This window comes from Rattus norvegicus, chromosome 10 (assembly GCF_036323735.1).
Source record: "Rattus norvegicus strain BN/NHsdMcwi chromosome 10, GRCr8, whole genome shotgun sequence".
Classification (NCBI taxonomy): domain Eukaryota; kingdom Metazoa; phylum Chordata; class Mammalia; order Rodentia; family Muridae; genus Rattus; species Rattus norvegicus.
In genome coordinates this window covers 105,006,266-105,018,514 of record NC_086028.1, presented here as the reverse complement: position 1 = coordinate 105,018,514, position 12,249 = coordinate 105,006,266, and the positions used below count along the sequence as shown (strand labels likewise).

The window sequence follows — 12,249 nt, the reverse complement described above, 5'->3', positions numbered from 1 at the left end:
AAAGAGCACTTGCTCTGGCAGAGTTTGGTTCTCAGCGCCATGTCAGGTGGTTCACAACTGCCTGTAACTCCAGCTTCAGGGGAACCTGACGCTTCCGGTGGCCTCACGCTGCACACGTGCACGTACCCCCATGTGAACACACACACATAAATACATAATCAAAAAAAATTTTTTTTTGAGACAGGGTCTCATTATGTAGCTCTGGCTGTTAGATTAGGCTGGCCTTGAGTTCGCAGAAAGCTGCCTCCCAAGCGCTGACTACATCTAGCTTGAAATAACACAATCTTTAAAAAGAAAGCAAGCCCAAGCTCACCATGCCTCGCCGTGCCCCAGCTGGTGGTCTCAGTGACTCTGTGTTGTAGGATTTGGAACATGGTGAGGGTCACCTGGTAGACCAGATGGCCGTTATGACTGAAATGGCCTTGGTTCTATCAACTGGGCCCTAGCAATCACCGGTGTGGCACTGCCCGTCACACCTGAGGCCCAGGTTGCATCTGTGCTGTGGTAAGCTGCAGAACAGCGTGCATGCTGGCTTCTGAGGTGGAGCAAGCCAAGCCTTGTGCATGTGCGGAGGGGGGCTCTGACCCCTGTGAGGTTATTTAGTAATGTGGCTGGCATACAGCAGTCTGGAGGCAGCGGGAGGAGGAGGAGGAGCCCCTCGGCTCCCCCTGTCCCCCGGGGATGGGGAGCTAGTTTGCTGTAGCAATCACACAGTTTCTGTGCTTTTCTTTTGAGACAGGGTCTCATGTAGGTCAAACTGACTTTGATTTCTCTGTGTAGACGAGGATGACTTTGAACTGATCCTCCAGCCTCTGACTCCCGAGCTCTGGGATTACAGATCTGTAGCACCATATCCAGCCTGTCCATGCTTTGAAAATTAAATCAAGGGTTTTTAAATATGTATGTGTGTGTGTGTGTGTGTGTGTATATATATATATATATATATATATATATATATATATATATATATATATATATATTTCTTGCTTGGTACATGGTCTATGTAGTTGAGGGTGGTCTTGAACTTGATATTTTCTTGCCTCAACCTCCTGGATGCTGGGATGGATTATAGGCATAGATAGAGGTGACTGTCTTATATTATATTATATTACATTATATGAGTGCTAGATGTATTAGTTATTTTCTTGCTTTGCTGAAATATCTTGACAAAAAGAGTTTAAGGGGAAAGGGACTTATTCTGGCTTGCAGTTCTGAGGGGTACAGTCTGCCATGGCAGGGAAGGGGGCTGGGGCTTGGCTGGTTGGTCCCCTTCTCCTTTATTGAGTCCAGGACTATATACAGTGCAAACCGTAGTGGGGCTCACGGTTCAAGTGACACGTGCAACTCCAATTAGCCTGATCTAGGTGATCCCTCACAGGTATGCCCAGGGCTAATGAAATTAGATGATCCCTCAGAGGTATTGGCTTCTAGGTGATTGTAGGTCCTGTCAAATTTGGCAATCAGTCACTTGTATGTCCTTGCTCAGCCCATGTATGAGAGCTAAGGAGTAGCCAACAGCCAGAGGCCTTTACATAATAGGTACATAATAGGAAAGTTATGTCACTTTGATTACTTAATCTAATGATTAGTTGATCTATTTCTTTCTTTCTTTTTTTTTTTTTTTAGAGCAGAATAGAGTTTATTTAGGGCATGGGGAGGGGTGTTGAGGAGGGAGTAGAGACAGAGAAAGGCAGAGAGAGGCGGAGAGAGGCGGAGAGAGGCGGAGAGAGCCTGAACACAGGTAGTGAGGGGGGGTGAGGAATGGGGAGAGAAGGGACAGAGAGGGAAGAGGGGAAGAGAGGAAGAGCAAGAGGATCTATTTCTTTTAAAATTGGCTTGACCTTCAGGTTTTTGTTTTGTTTTTAATACTTATTTACATGTATGTGTGTACACTATTGCTGTCTTCAGACACACCAGAAGAGGGCATCGGATTCCACTACAGATGGTTGTGAGCCACCATGTGGTTGCTGGGAATTGAACTCAGGACCGCTGAGCCATTTCCCCACCCGTCTATTTTTTTTTTTTTAATTTAAAATTTTACTCTGTGTATATAGGCATCCTGCCTACGTGTGTGTCTTTACACCATGTGTGTGCCTGTCCCTGTGAAGGGCAGCAGAGGACACCTGATCCCCGGGACTGGAATTACAGATGGTTGTGAGCCGCCATGTGGGTGCTGGGAATCAAACCTGGGACCTCTGGGAGAGCAGCCAGTGCTCTTAACCACTGAGCCACCTCTCCAGCCACTGATGGCTCCTGTTTTTGTCCTTAAGGTCTTGAACCTTAAACTGATGGTCACTTGTGATTTAGTGAAGTCAAGCTATGCCTGAGAGATGGGACCTCTGGACCTCGTTTTCTCAACTGTCTTTTGAGACAGGGTCTCACTGTGTCACCCTGGCTAGCTTGGGACTTACTGTTTAGACCAGGCTGGCCTCAAATTGCTGGCAGTAGAGATGTGACCACCACACCAGTCCGTAAGAGCCTCTTTGTCCCACAGTGGGATTAGCGGGCTGGGAAACCGGGCTTTACAACTAGTATTCAAAAAGATAAGAGGGCCTCAGATGCCTGGAGTTGAGATAAAATATTTTATGAGGTGATGTGCATCTCCTGGCTGTCCTGGGATTGTATTCCTCATGGTGCAGGCGGATCCTGTTGTGAGAGGCGGGTGGTGACACCGAGCCTGCAGTCCTGTTTGCTAGAATGCAGTCACTGAGCAGCAGCAGGTCTCTCCAGGGAATCTTAACTGTTGTCATTGCAGGGTGGCTCTGGTTCCCGATGTGGCCCGATGTGTGGCATACGGGACAACCTGTGCCCACATCCCTGGGACGACTTACCCTCATCCTGTGGATCTCCGCCTTCATGGCGCGGATCTCCGTCTGCCCAGTATCGGAGTCCACCGAGCTGCGCATCTCCTTGGCCAGTTGGATTTTTTTCTCCCAGAGCATGATCTGGTGTCTTCGGAGGTAGGAGAGGCAGTGTCAGAGGCACAGCAGTTTTAGTTGTGTGTGTGTGTGTGTGTGTGTGTGTGTGTGTGTGTGTGTGTGTGTGACAGAAACCCCACCTCTGCCCAGGGCTCAGCATGCCCTTGTGCACATACCAAAGCCAGGAGACACTGGGCTCCTGCTGGATACATTCTCCATGTATTCTCTCTGAACCCAGAGCTAGACCAAGCTCTGTCATCTGGGGCTGGGGCACACCTGGCCGTGCCTAGCTTACATGGGTGCTGGGGACTTGAACTCAGGTCTTCCTGCTTACGTGGCAAGCTCCCTCATCCACTGAGCCAGTTCCCTGTTTTTTTCTTTTCTACCCTCAATGCTTGGTCTTACGGTTGGGTTTGTGTATTACTGCTTTTTTTTTTTTCCATAAAAGTTAGATCGACTTTATAAAGTTTATGTCAAAGGAACCACTCAATACCCAGAGGCAATTGGCCTGGCTGGTGGTTGCTGCCGAGAGGTGTTCTACAGAACTCTATGGTGGATCCGTGGTTCCATGCCAATATTTGGTGGCCATCCCCAGACTCTTCACACACTGTGTGACCTTTAGCACACAGCTGAGCCTCTACTCACTCGGCCTCCACTAGGCTGTTGAGGAGAGTGGCCTTTTCCTCACAGAGTTCGGACAGCTTTTCCTGCATTTGGATGGTCTCTCTTTCCGCATCCTGTGGGAAACAAGGAGAGCTGCGAGGAAGGCTCAGGGCTGCGGCCGCTAGAGCCTCTCAGGACCTGCAAGGCCTCAGACCAACATCCTGATCCTTCCACGAGCCAATCTACGGAGGCTGCCCAGTGGAGGACCGGCATGCCCGTGAGAGCGCCGGTCCTTCGCCACATCCTTCGGGTGCCGGTGCAGTGGACGGTACTGACCTTCAGAGTGCGCACGAACTCTGTCTCAGCCACAGCGTTGTTCTGCTCCAGCAGTTCCGAACTGCACCGGTTCTTGTCCAACAGCATATTGAGCTTGCTCAGGTCGTTATCTAAGTCCCTCATGTGGCGGCTCACCATCTTTTGCTCCCTCTTCTCATGCTCAATCTTGTCTGCAAGGGACAGGCAAGTGGAGGGATGATAGAGGGTTAGGGGTCCTTGGCAGGTGGCAGCCATGCCGTCCAGTGGCTCCTTCCTGCCCGGTCTGACTCAACCAGGTGCCCCTCCACGGATGGGAGAGGTGGGGGCTGTCTTCCTGGGCTTTTCTTTTCCAAAGCGTGGTCCTTGGAGGGAACCTCGAGGATCATTTGCTGCAGAAGCGCAGGTGGTGAGCGGGGTGGGCGGGGCAGAGAGTGCGGGTGGGCGGGGCAGAGAGCGAGGGTGGGCGGGGCCCAGAGCAGGGGTGTAAGGGGCTCAGATGCCCTGGAGAAGACAGGATGGGAAGGAAAACGACAAAAGATGTTCTTGCCTTTTGTTGAAAAAAACAAAAAGGCAGCAGGGTACAGGACGCACACAATTCTGCTGTTCATTGCCATCCTCACACCAGTGTCCTTGGCTGGCTCAGTGTGGCTTTGCATGTGGTTATCTTTGTCCCAGCTGATTTCACCCACGGGGTGGGGGTAGGGGTGGGGGTGAGAGTGGGGGTGGGGATGGGGGGTCTTTGCATCCAGCCAGCCCTGCCTTCCCACACTTCTCTTCCCCTCAGTGCCCAGGCAGCCTCACACCTGATCCTCCCCAGCAGGTACCTGTGAGGATCTGTGGGAAGTGGGCAGTAGCTCTAGACATTTTGGAGAAGACCTAACTGGACCACGTGGGACCCAGGAGGTCCCAGTCAGGTGCTGTATGTTGGTGGTGACCCTGACAGGCCCTGGGGTCTCAGGTACCCCTGGTGAGGCTGCCGCTGTAAGGTTGTTTCTCCTGAGCTCCAGGTCAACCCGGTGGGACCACCGCTCTGGGCGGCTAAGGGTTTTCAACTGTGCTTCCTGAGGTCTGTGGTGGGTGGGAACAAAAGGCTCTAACTCTAGTTAGGGGCGGGGTTTAGGAAATTGGCTGCATTTGACTGAGTTTCACAGACCTCAGAGTTCCCTTGAATGAGTGTTTTGTTCCCATTCCCCACAGACCTCGGGAGCACTGGTGAATGACGCTGACAGACTAGGCGGCTTCAGCATTTTTTCGTGGCTTGCTCTGATTTGTTTTGAAACAGGGTCTTTCTATGTAGCCCAGGCCGGTGTGTGCCGCCGGGTCTGGGCTGAAGGAGCTTAGTGCTGTGTGGTCCCTTCCCCAGAGCGCCCCAGACTCACTCTCTATGCGAAGCTTCTTTTGCTCCATGATGTGCACCTCCTTCTTCAGTTGGTCCACAGACTCCAGCCGCTCCTCACGCTCGTGGCTGATCTGGACCAGTTCCTGCTGCAATCGCAACCAGGTCATCTGGGCCTGGGTCACTCCGGTGTTGTACTCTTCTGTCAGCTTCGACAGCCTTTTGATCTCCAGTTCCAGGGGTCCAGCTTCTTCCCCCTGAAGGAGATTTAATCACTGTGAAGCATGAGCCTTGGGATCCACAGGCGAGCATTTATTATTATGACTCATGTGTGGTATACATACGTGTGAGTGCTCCTGTAGCCAGTGAGGTGAGGTTTGCACACTGAGGGTTAGTTTGTTCAGACAGGGTCTCCTGCTGAACCTGTTCCTCACTGGCTGGTGGGACTGACTGGCCAGCAGGCCACAGCAATCCTCCAGCCTCTGCCTTCCCATCCCTGAGGTGCAGAGGTCCCATGCCTGGCTTTTACTGTGGGTATGGAGTGAACCCACATCTTTAGGACAACAAAGCAACTGCCTTGCCCATGGAGCCAGCTCCCTGCAGGCCTTCTTTTGGAGTGGGCTATGGAAGACCATGATTCAAGCAAGGCACTAATTCCAGGGGCTCAGAGAGTCCCCACCAATCCCAACAGGTCTGGAGGTCCCAGATCTGAGTGGGCACAGCCTTCAGCCCACAAGGAGAATTTTGTATACTGTCCTCTGACCCCAGAACATCAAAGTTTAGGGCTTCTCCAGCACAGGGCCTCTCTGACAGCTTGATTTACTTGAGTTGAAGCCCACAGTGGGTCTTCAGGTTACAGGTGCCTGGGAGACAGGCAAGACCTGGGGCCTCAAGCTCATCAGGAAGCTGCGTTTCCTAGTGCAGCACTGCAGTAGTTAGTAGGTCAAGTCCCAGCCGCCAACTGTTTTTCTGTGTGGCCCACAAGCCGTTAAGAAAACCAAAAGAGGGCTGGAGAGGTGGCTCAGTGGTTAAGAGCACTGACTGCTCTTTCAGAGGTCCTGAGTTCAAATCCCAGCAACCACATGGTGGCTCACAACCATCTGTGATGGGATCTGATGCCCTTTTCTGGTGTGTCTGAAGACAGCTACATTAAATACATTTTATACATTATATACATTAAATACATTATATACATTAAATAAATAAATAAATTTTAAAAAGAAATAAAAGAAAGAAAACCAAAGAACCCAGCTGAGGTTGCAGGAAGACCTCAAGGTCTCTGTCCAGCAGGGACACATAGCAAGACCCTGTTCTGCAAAACAAACAAAATCAAAAGAAGGCCCACGCCAGATGTGAATGGTGTGGAATTCTGTTCCAGTTACAGAGGCGGGAACAGTTGTGTCACCCAGCCCAGCCTAGACCCTTTCCTTCCTGGTCTGTGAACACACACACACACACACACACTCGGACATTTCACTGCTGTGATGGGGGAGGGGAGAGAGGGAGGTGCCTGCTGTCTGTGAGCTCCCAGGCCATGGCTCAGAGCTCAGGGACGGTGCCTCACCCCCAGCACGGACACCATCTGCTCTAGCTGCTTGTTGAAGAAGTTGATGAGGCTCTGCTTCCTCTCGATGAGGATGGTGCGCCGGACGATCTCGCTCTCGCTGTTGGTGATGAGCTCGTTGAACCTCTTTACCTCCTTGTCCAGATCTAACAGTGTCTTCTTATGCATCTCTACCTTGCCGTTGGTGTTGGTGATGTCTAGGGTGGCCTGGGCGATGTCACCATCAATTTTTGAAAGGTGTGTCACCTGAGGGCACAAAGGGCGATAGGTGTGAGCAGGTCTCTGCCATTTGGCCGGGCTAGACTGCTGTGTTCTTGACATTCAACGGGTATACTGGAGAGGTCCCTGCGTGTGATCAGGAGGGAAGCTAACTGGCCCTGCATCTCAAGGACCTACAAAGGACCACCGCAAAGCACAAGGGGCCCGCTTACCCAGTGGAGACAGCTTGCAAAAAAGAAAGTGGTGTTGTGGCATATGCCTGTGACACCAGCTCATGGGAGGCTGAGGGGGATGGCAGTATGGGCTACAAAAGAGACTCTCTCTCTCTCTCTCTCTCTCTCTCTCTCTCTCTCTCTCAAAAAAGAAAGGGGGGCCTCTCTCCCTCACTTCCTCCCCCTCCATCTCTTTCAAAAAGGGATTGAGGGGTGGTAAACTGGTTTATTTGTTTTTTGAGACAGGGCTTCTCTGTGTAGCCCTGGCTGTCTTGGAACTTGCTTTGTAGGCCAGGCTAGCCTCAAACTCAAGACATCCGCCTGCCTCTGTTCCTGGCTCCTTCACGTCTTTAATCCCAGCACTTGGGAGGCAGAGGCAGGGGGATCACCGTGAGTCTGAGCCCACCCTGGTCTACGTACTGAGTTCCAGGCCAGCCAGGGTTATATAGTAAGACCTTGAAGGGAGGGAGGGAGGAAGGAGGAGAGGAGAGAGCAGGAGGAGAAAGCAAGCTGTCAGTGTCTGGTTTTCCTTGTAAACAAGCACGGCACAAGCGCAGGGGGTTGATGGTGGTGTTGAACCATGGATGACTCTGTCACAAAGCCACCAGGATCCTACCCTTCTCCCATTTTTATGTATTTCCTCCTGTGCTCCTCAGGAGAGCATGGTGGGACTGCACTCCACTGATCTCTTTAGTCTGACAGATCCTGTCTCATTTTCCTGTGTAATTTAAAAAAAAAAATTTTTTTTTTTTGAGAAAGCCTCTCGCCGTTTAGTGCTGGCTAGCCTCAGACTCACAGGGATCCCCCTGCCTCTGCCTCCCAGGTGCTGAGATTAAAGTTGTTTGTTTTTAACGGCTGTGCAGCACGTGCGTGCAGTGGCACTCCGCATCCTGATTCCTTTTGGGATATGGCATCTTTCTTTCTCTTGCACTGAGTTTATAATGAGATTCTGCATCGACGCCCTTCCCCCCCTTCCTCCTGCACCAGCTCCAAACGGAACATGACAGCCACCACCTTCTGATCCTCTCCCCAGACAGGCTCCTTCCCCGCCCGCACCTGTCACCAGTGCACAGGCTTTTGAGTCTCCTTTCAAGGGCTCCACTTCTGTTAGAAAACCATAGTAACGTTAGCCTAAGACTCTTTACTGCCCTCTGGTGGGAAGAGGTGGTGATAGTTCATGACTGATTTAGGACAATCTATGGCAGGATGAGGGACAAGACTGGTGGGTGCAGACACAGGGCCAGGCAGGCTACTTCACACCCACCACGCTACCTAGAGTCTCCAAAGTACCTGGGACCACCTTCTCTTGCTGCCTGCCCTGTCCCAACGAAAGGACATTCCAAGGCGACCCAGCAATGGCTGCTGCTGGCTGTGTCCAGTCAGGGCAGCAATGAGCTCCCCTCCTGCCAGGGTGTGTGTAAATCGGGGATGCCAAGGCTGCCGGATAAGTGGCTGTCCTTTAAGAAGGACAGGTGACAACAGCCACATCTACTCCTGACAAGTAGCCACCATGTCAGGAGCGGCAGCTGGCTACTAGGATCCTCTGGTGCCTTGGAGAGAACAGGAAAGACAGCTGAGCTCCCAGGGCATGACACTGTCTGTGCTCAAGGCCCTAGCCAGATGGAGTCCTGAGGTTCTGGTTCTCAAGGGAACTGGACTCAAGGCTTAAATGAAGAGATGCTCCTGTGTTCCCCATCTCTCAGTGTCCAGGATGGAATCAGAGAGCCTGGGCTGGGATGGTACGGCTGAGGTTGAAAACGAAGGGAGTTATCTGCATGGGGTGGGGCAGGTGATGGCACGGACCTGTGCTGACTGTGCGCAGGGGCCGGGTTCTCTTCCTAAGACTATGTGGTATAAGAAGACAACGGATCAGCCCTCCTGTGGGGATGTGTCCTCAGCCAGACACAGGCTGCAGTGCTCCCTTAAGGATTGGGACAATGTCCTCCTCAGGGTCACTCAAGACAGAGCTTCCAGCAGGACCCTACCGTGTGGGGAAACACAAAATGAGCTGGGTGTGTGGGCTCACCCCATAATCCGACCCTCGAGAGGCCATGGGTCTGAGGCCAGCATGTGCTCTATGGTAAATCCCAGGACAATCAGCTACAGAAAGAGACCAGTCTCAAAAATAAAATAAAATAAAATAGACCTGTGCGATGGTTTGTATAAGCTCGGCCCAGGGAGTGGCGCTATAAGAAGGTGTGCTTGTTGGAGTAGGTGTGTCACTGTGGGTGTGGCCTTAGAGACCCTCATCCTGGCCAGTCTTCCACTAGCAGCCTTCAGGTGAAGATGTAGAACTCTCAGTTCCTCCTGCACTCTGCCTGCCCGGATGCTGCCATGCTTCCTGCCTTGATGATAATGGACTGAACCTCTGAACCTGTGAACCAGCCCCAATTAAATGTTGTCCTTACAAGAGTTGCCTTGGTCATGGTGTCTGTTCACAGGGTAAAACCCTAAGACACACTGTGTCACAGTTCAATGAAACTAATAAATAAATGTCCTGGAGCCCAGTATTTAACAAGAATGAAGTGTTAGTGTGTGTGCATGAGTGTGTGAGTGTGTAAGTGTGTATGTGTGTGTGCGTGCGCGTATAAATGTGTGCAGAAGGAAAGAAATGTAGAAGGGGTTCCCTGGACTACGGCCTCTTACTGTTTTCATTGTCTTTCTGTGTCCTCTCCCGGGTTCCTCCTCCCCTCTCCCGCCCCATGCTAGAGGGCAGAGCCGGGACCTCACACGGGCTCCCCTCCAGGTTTTCTGCAGTGAGATATCATTAGTTGGCGCTGCCGTCCCAGCTGCTCAAGAGACTAACTGAGCTGTGCTGATCTCAATTTTGAGCCTAGCCTGGGCTACAGCATCAGTTCAAGGTCAGCCTGGGCAACTTGGTGGGACCCTGTGTCAAAACAGAGACACGTTGTGGGGAGCTGGGGGTGTGTGCAGCCACTCTTCCGGCCCAATAAACTGGGTGTGGTGGCCCAGGCCTATAATCCCAACACTTTAAAGAGGTGGGAGGTCAGAAATTCAAGGTCTCATGTACACACACACACACACACACACACACACACACACACACGAATTTGAGGCTAGCTGGAGCAACGTGAGAAGGGAACGTGTCTTAGGGAAGAAGAAAAAGGAGGGTGGGGGGCTCTCAGTGGTACATCACTGAAAGTAAATTAAATAATTAATTAAAATAAATTATAGGGCTGGCTGTGATGGCCCACATCTCTTGTCCCTGTACTTGGGAGGCAGAGACAGGCAGATGTCTGAATTCCAGGTCAGCCTGGTCTACATTATCAACTTCCAGGGTGGGCCAGAGAGACACTATCTCAAAATAAATAAATAGGGCTGGAGAGATGGCTCAGTGGTTAAGAGCACCAACTGCTCTACGAGAGGTCCTGAGTTCAAGTCCCAGCAACCGCATGGTGGCTCACAGCTATCTGTAATGGCATCTGATGCCCTCTTCTGGTGTGTCTGAAGTCAGCTACAGTGTATGTATTTATATAATAAATGAATAAATCTTTAAAAAATATAGATATAGATAGATAGATAGATAGATAGATAGATAGATAGATAGATACATACATACATACATACATACCGTATTGCCCTCACAGCTAGAAACAAGGTAATGAGCCCCCCTTTCTCCCGAAACCCTTTGCTCACGCCTCTGGCTCCAGCCCAGCCCCCCGCTCTGTCTGCTGGAGGCTACCTACCAGGTTCGTGTTTTCCTTTTGCAGCTTGCGAAGGAGCTGATGAAAGTACTTGGTCATCTTGCTGGAGGTCCCGTGCTCCTGCAGCTTGTCCATGATGGATATGTCCATCTTTTGTCGTAGCTCCTGCTCCTGATGGACAGCCTGGCGGGTGCCCTGGAGTTCGCTCAAGACGGCCGAGTGTTCCTGCAAGGAGCCATGTGTAGGCCGTGCCCGTGGACATCCTCCTGGGGGCTGGTTGAGGGCTGAGGCTGGGGTTGGGGGCCGAGGCTCACCACATAGCCCTTGTTCAGCATCTCCTCGGTGTCCTGCAGGGCGAGCTGGTACGTGTTAAACTCAGTCTGCAGGGTCTCTTGCTTGCTTAAGCACTGGGTGGTCATCTTCTGCACCAGGGCGGCTTCTGTCTCTGCGCGGTTCAGGAGGCGGGCCAGCTTCTCGTTCTTCTCTTCCTCCTGCATGATGGACTTCTTATAGGCCTCGATCTCACTGTCTATGGACTTCACCTGATGCTCACACTCCCTGAAAAACCAGGGCAGTAAAGCTTGTTACAGGCGAGCTGGTCACAGCCGAGACACCAGAGGCTCGGGGTACACGGCTGGTTTCCTCTCAGAGGAGTCTCGCCGAGTGGATTCCATGCATGGAGAGATGATTTGGGTGCCAACCCCTTTTTCTGTAAATGTGTATAAGTGCACTACAACTGTCTTCAGACGCACCAGAAAAGGGTATCAGATCCCATTACAGATGGTTGGGAGCCACCATGTGGTTGCTGGGAATTGAACTCAGGACTTCTGGAAGAGCAGGCGGTGCTCTTAACCGCCAAGCCCTCTCCAGCCCGGGTGCCAACTCTTGACTGCTGTTTATTTCTGTATGCGTGTCTTCTAGTTTGCTTCCATTGCTGTGATAAAACACTGGCCAAGAGCAACTTGGGGAGGAAAGGGTTTGTTTTCTCAGAGGTTATATACAGTTCATTATCAAGGGAAGACAATCGGGGACCTGGAGGCAGGGACTGAAGCAGAGGCCATGACGGAATGCTGCTTACTTACTGGCTTGCTCAGCCTGCTTCCCTACATGACCCAGGAATGCCAGTGCACTGGTGGCATGGTCCACAGTATCAGTGGCCCGTATCAGTGACTAATCAAGAGACAGACATGCCCAGGGGCCAATCTGACTGAAGCAGTAACTCCACAGAGGTTCCAAGGTGGCTCTAGTTTGTGTCAAATTGATAAAACCCAACTAGTACAGTGTGTGTGTGTGTGTGTGTGTGTGTGTGTGTGTGTGTATGCATGTATGTATGTATGTGTGTATGTGTATTGTACATGTATGTATGTGTATGTGTGCATGTGTATATGTGTATCTGTGTGTGTGAGTGTGTGGGTAT

At 51.4% G+C, this 12,249-nt stretch overlaps 1 protein-coding gene across 3 annotated transcripts in view; it reads right to left on the bottom strand.

Moving 5' to 3' along the window:
- The window catches only part of Ccdc40 (coiled-coil domain 40 molecular ruler complex subunit), a 40,531-nt gene that overhangs the window by 7,299 nt on the left and 20,983 nt on the right, over positions 1 to 12,249 (bottom strand). For all 3 annotated transcript variants that reach the window (NM_001134688.1, XM_039085685.2, XM_039085686.2), the window contains 7 exon segments: positions 2,832 to 2,952; positions 3,564 to 3,655; positions 3,858 to 4,027; positions 5,216 to 5,429; positions 6,737 to 6,982; positions 10,875 to 11,057; positions 11,147 to 11,390. In NM_001134688.1, the coding sequence (NP_001128160.1) occupies positions 2,832 to 2,952; positions 3,564 to 3,655; positions 3,858 to 4,027; positions 5,216 to 5,429; positions 6,737 to 6,982; positions 10,875 to 11,057; positions 11,147 to 11,390 (1,270 nt within the window).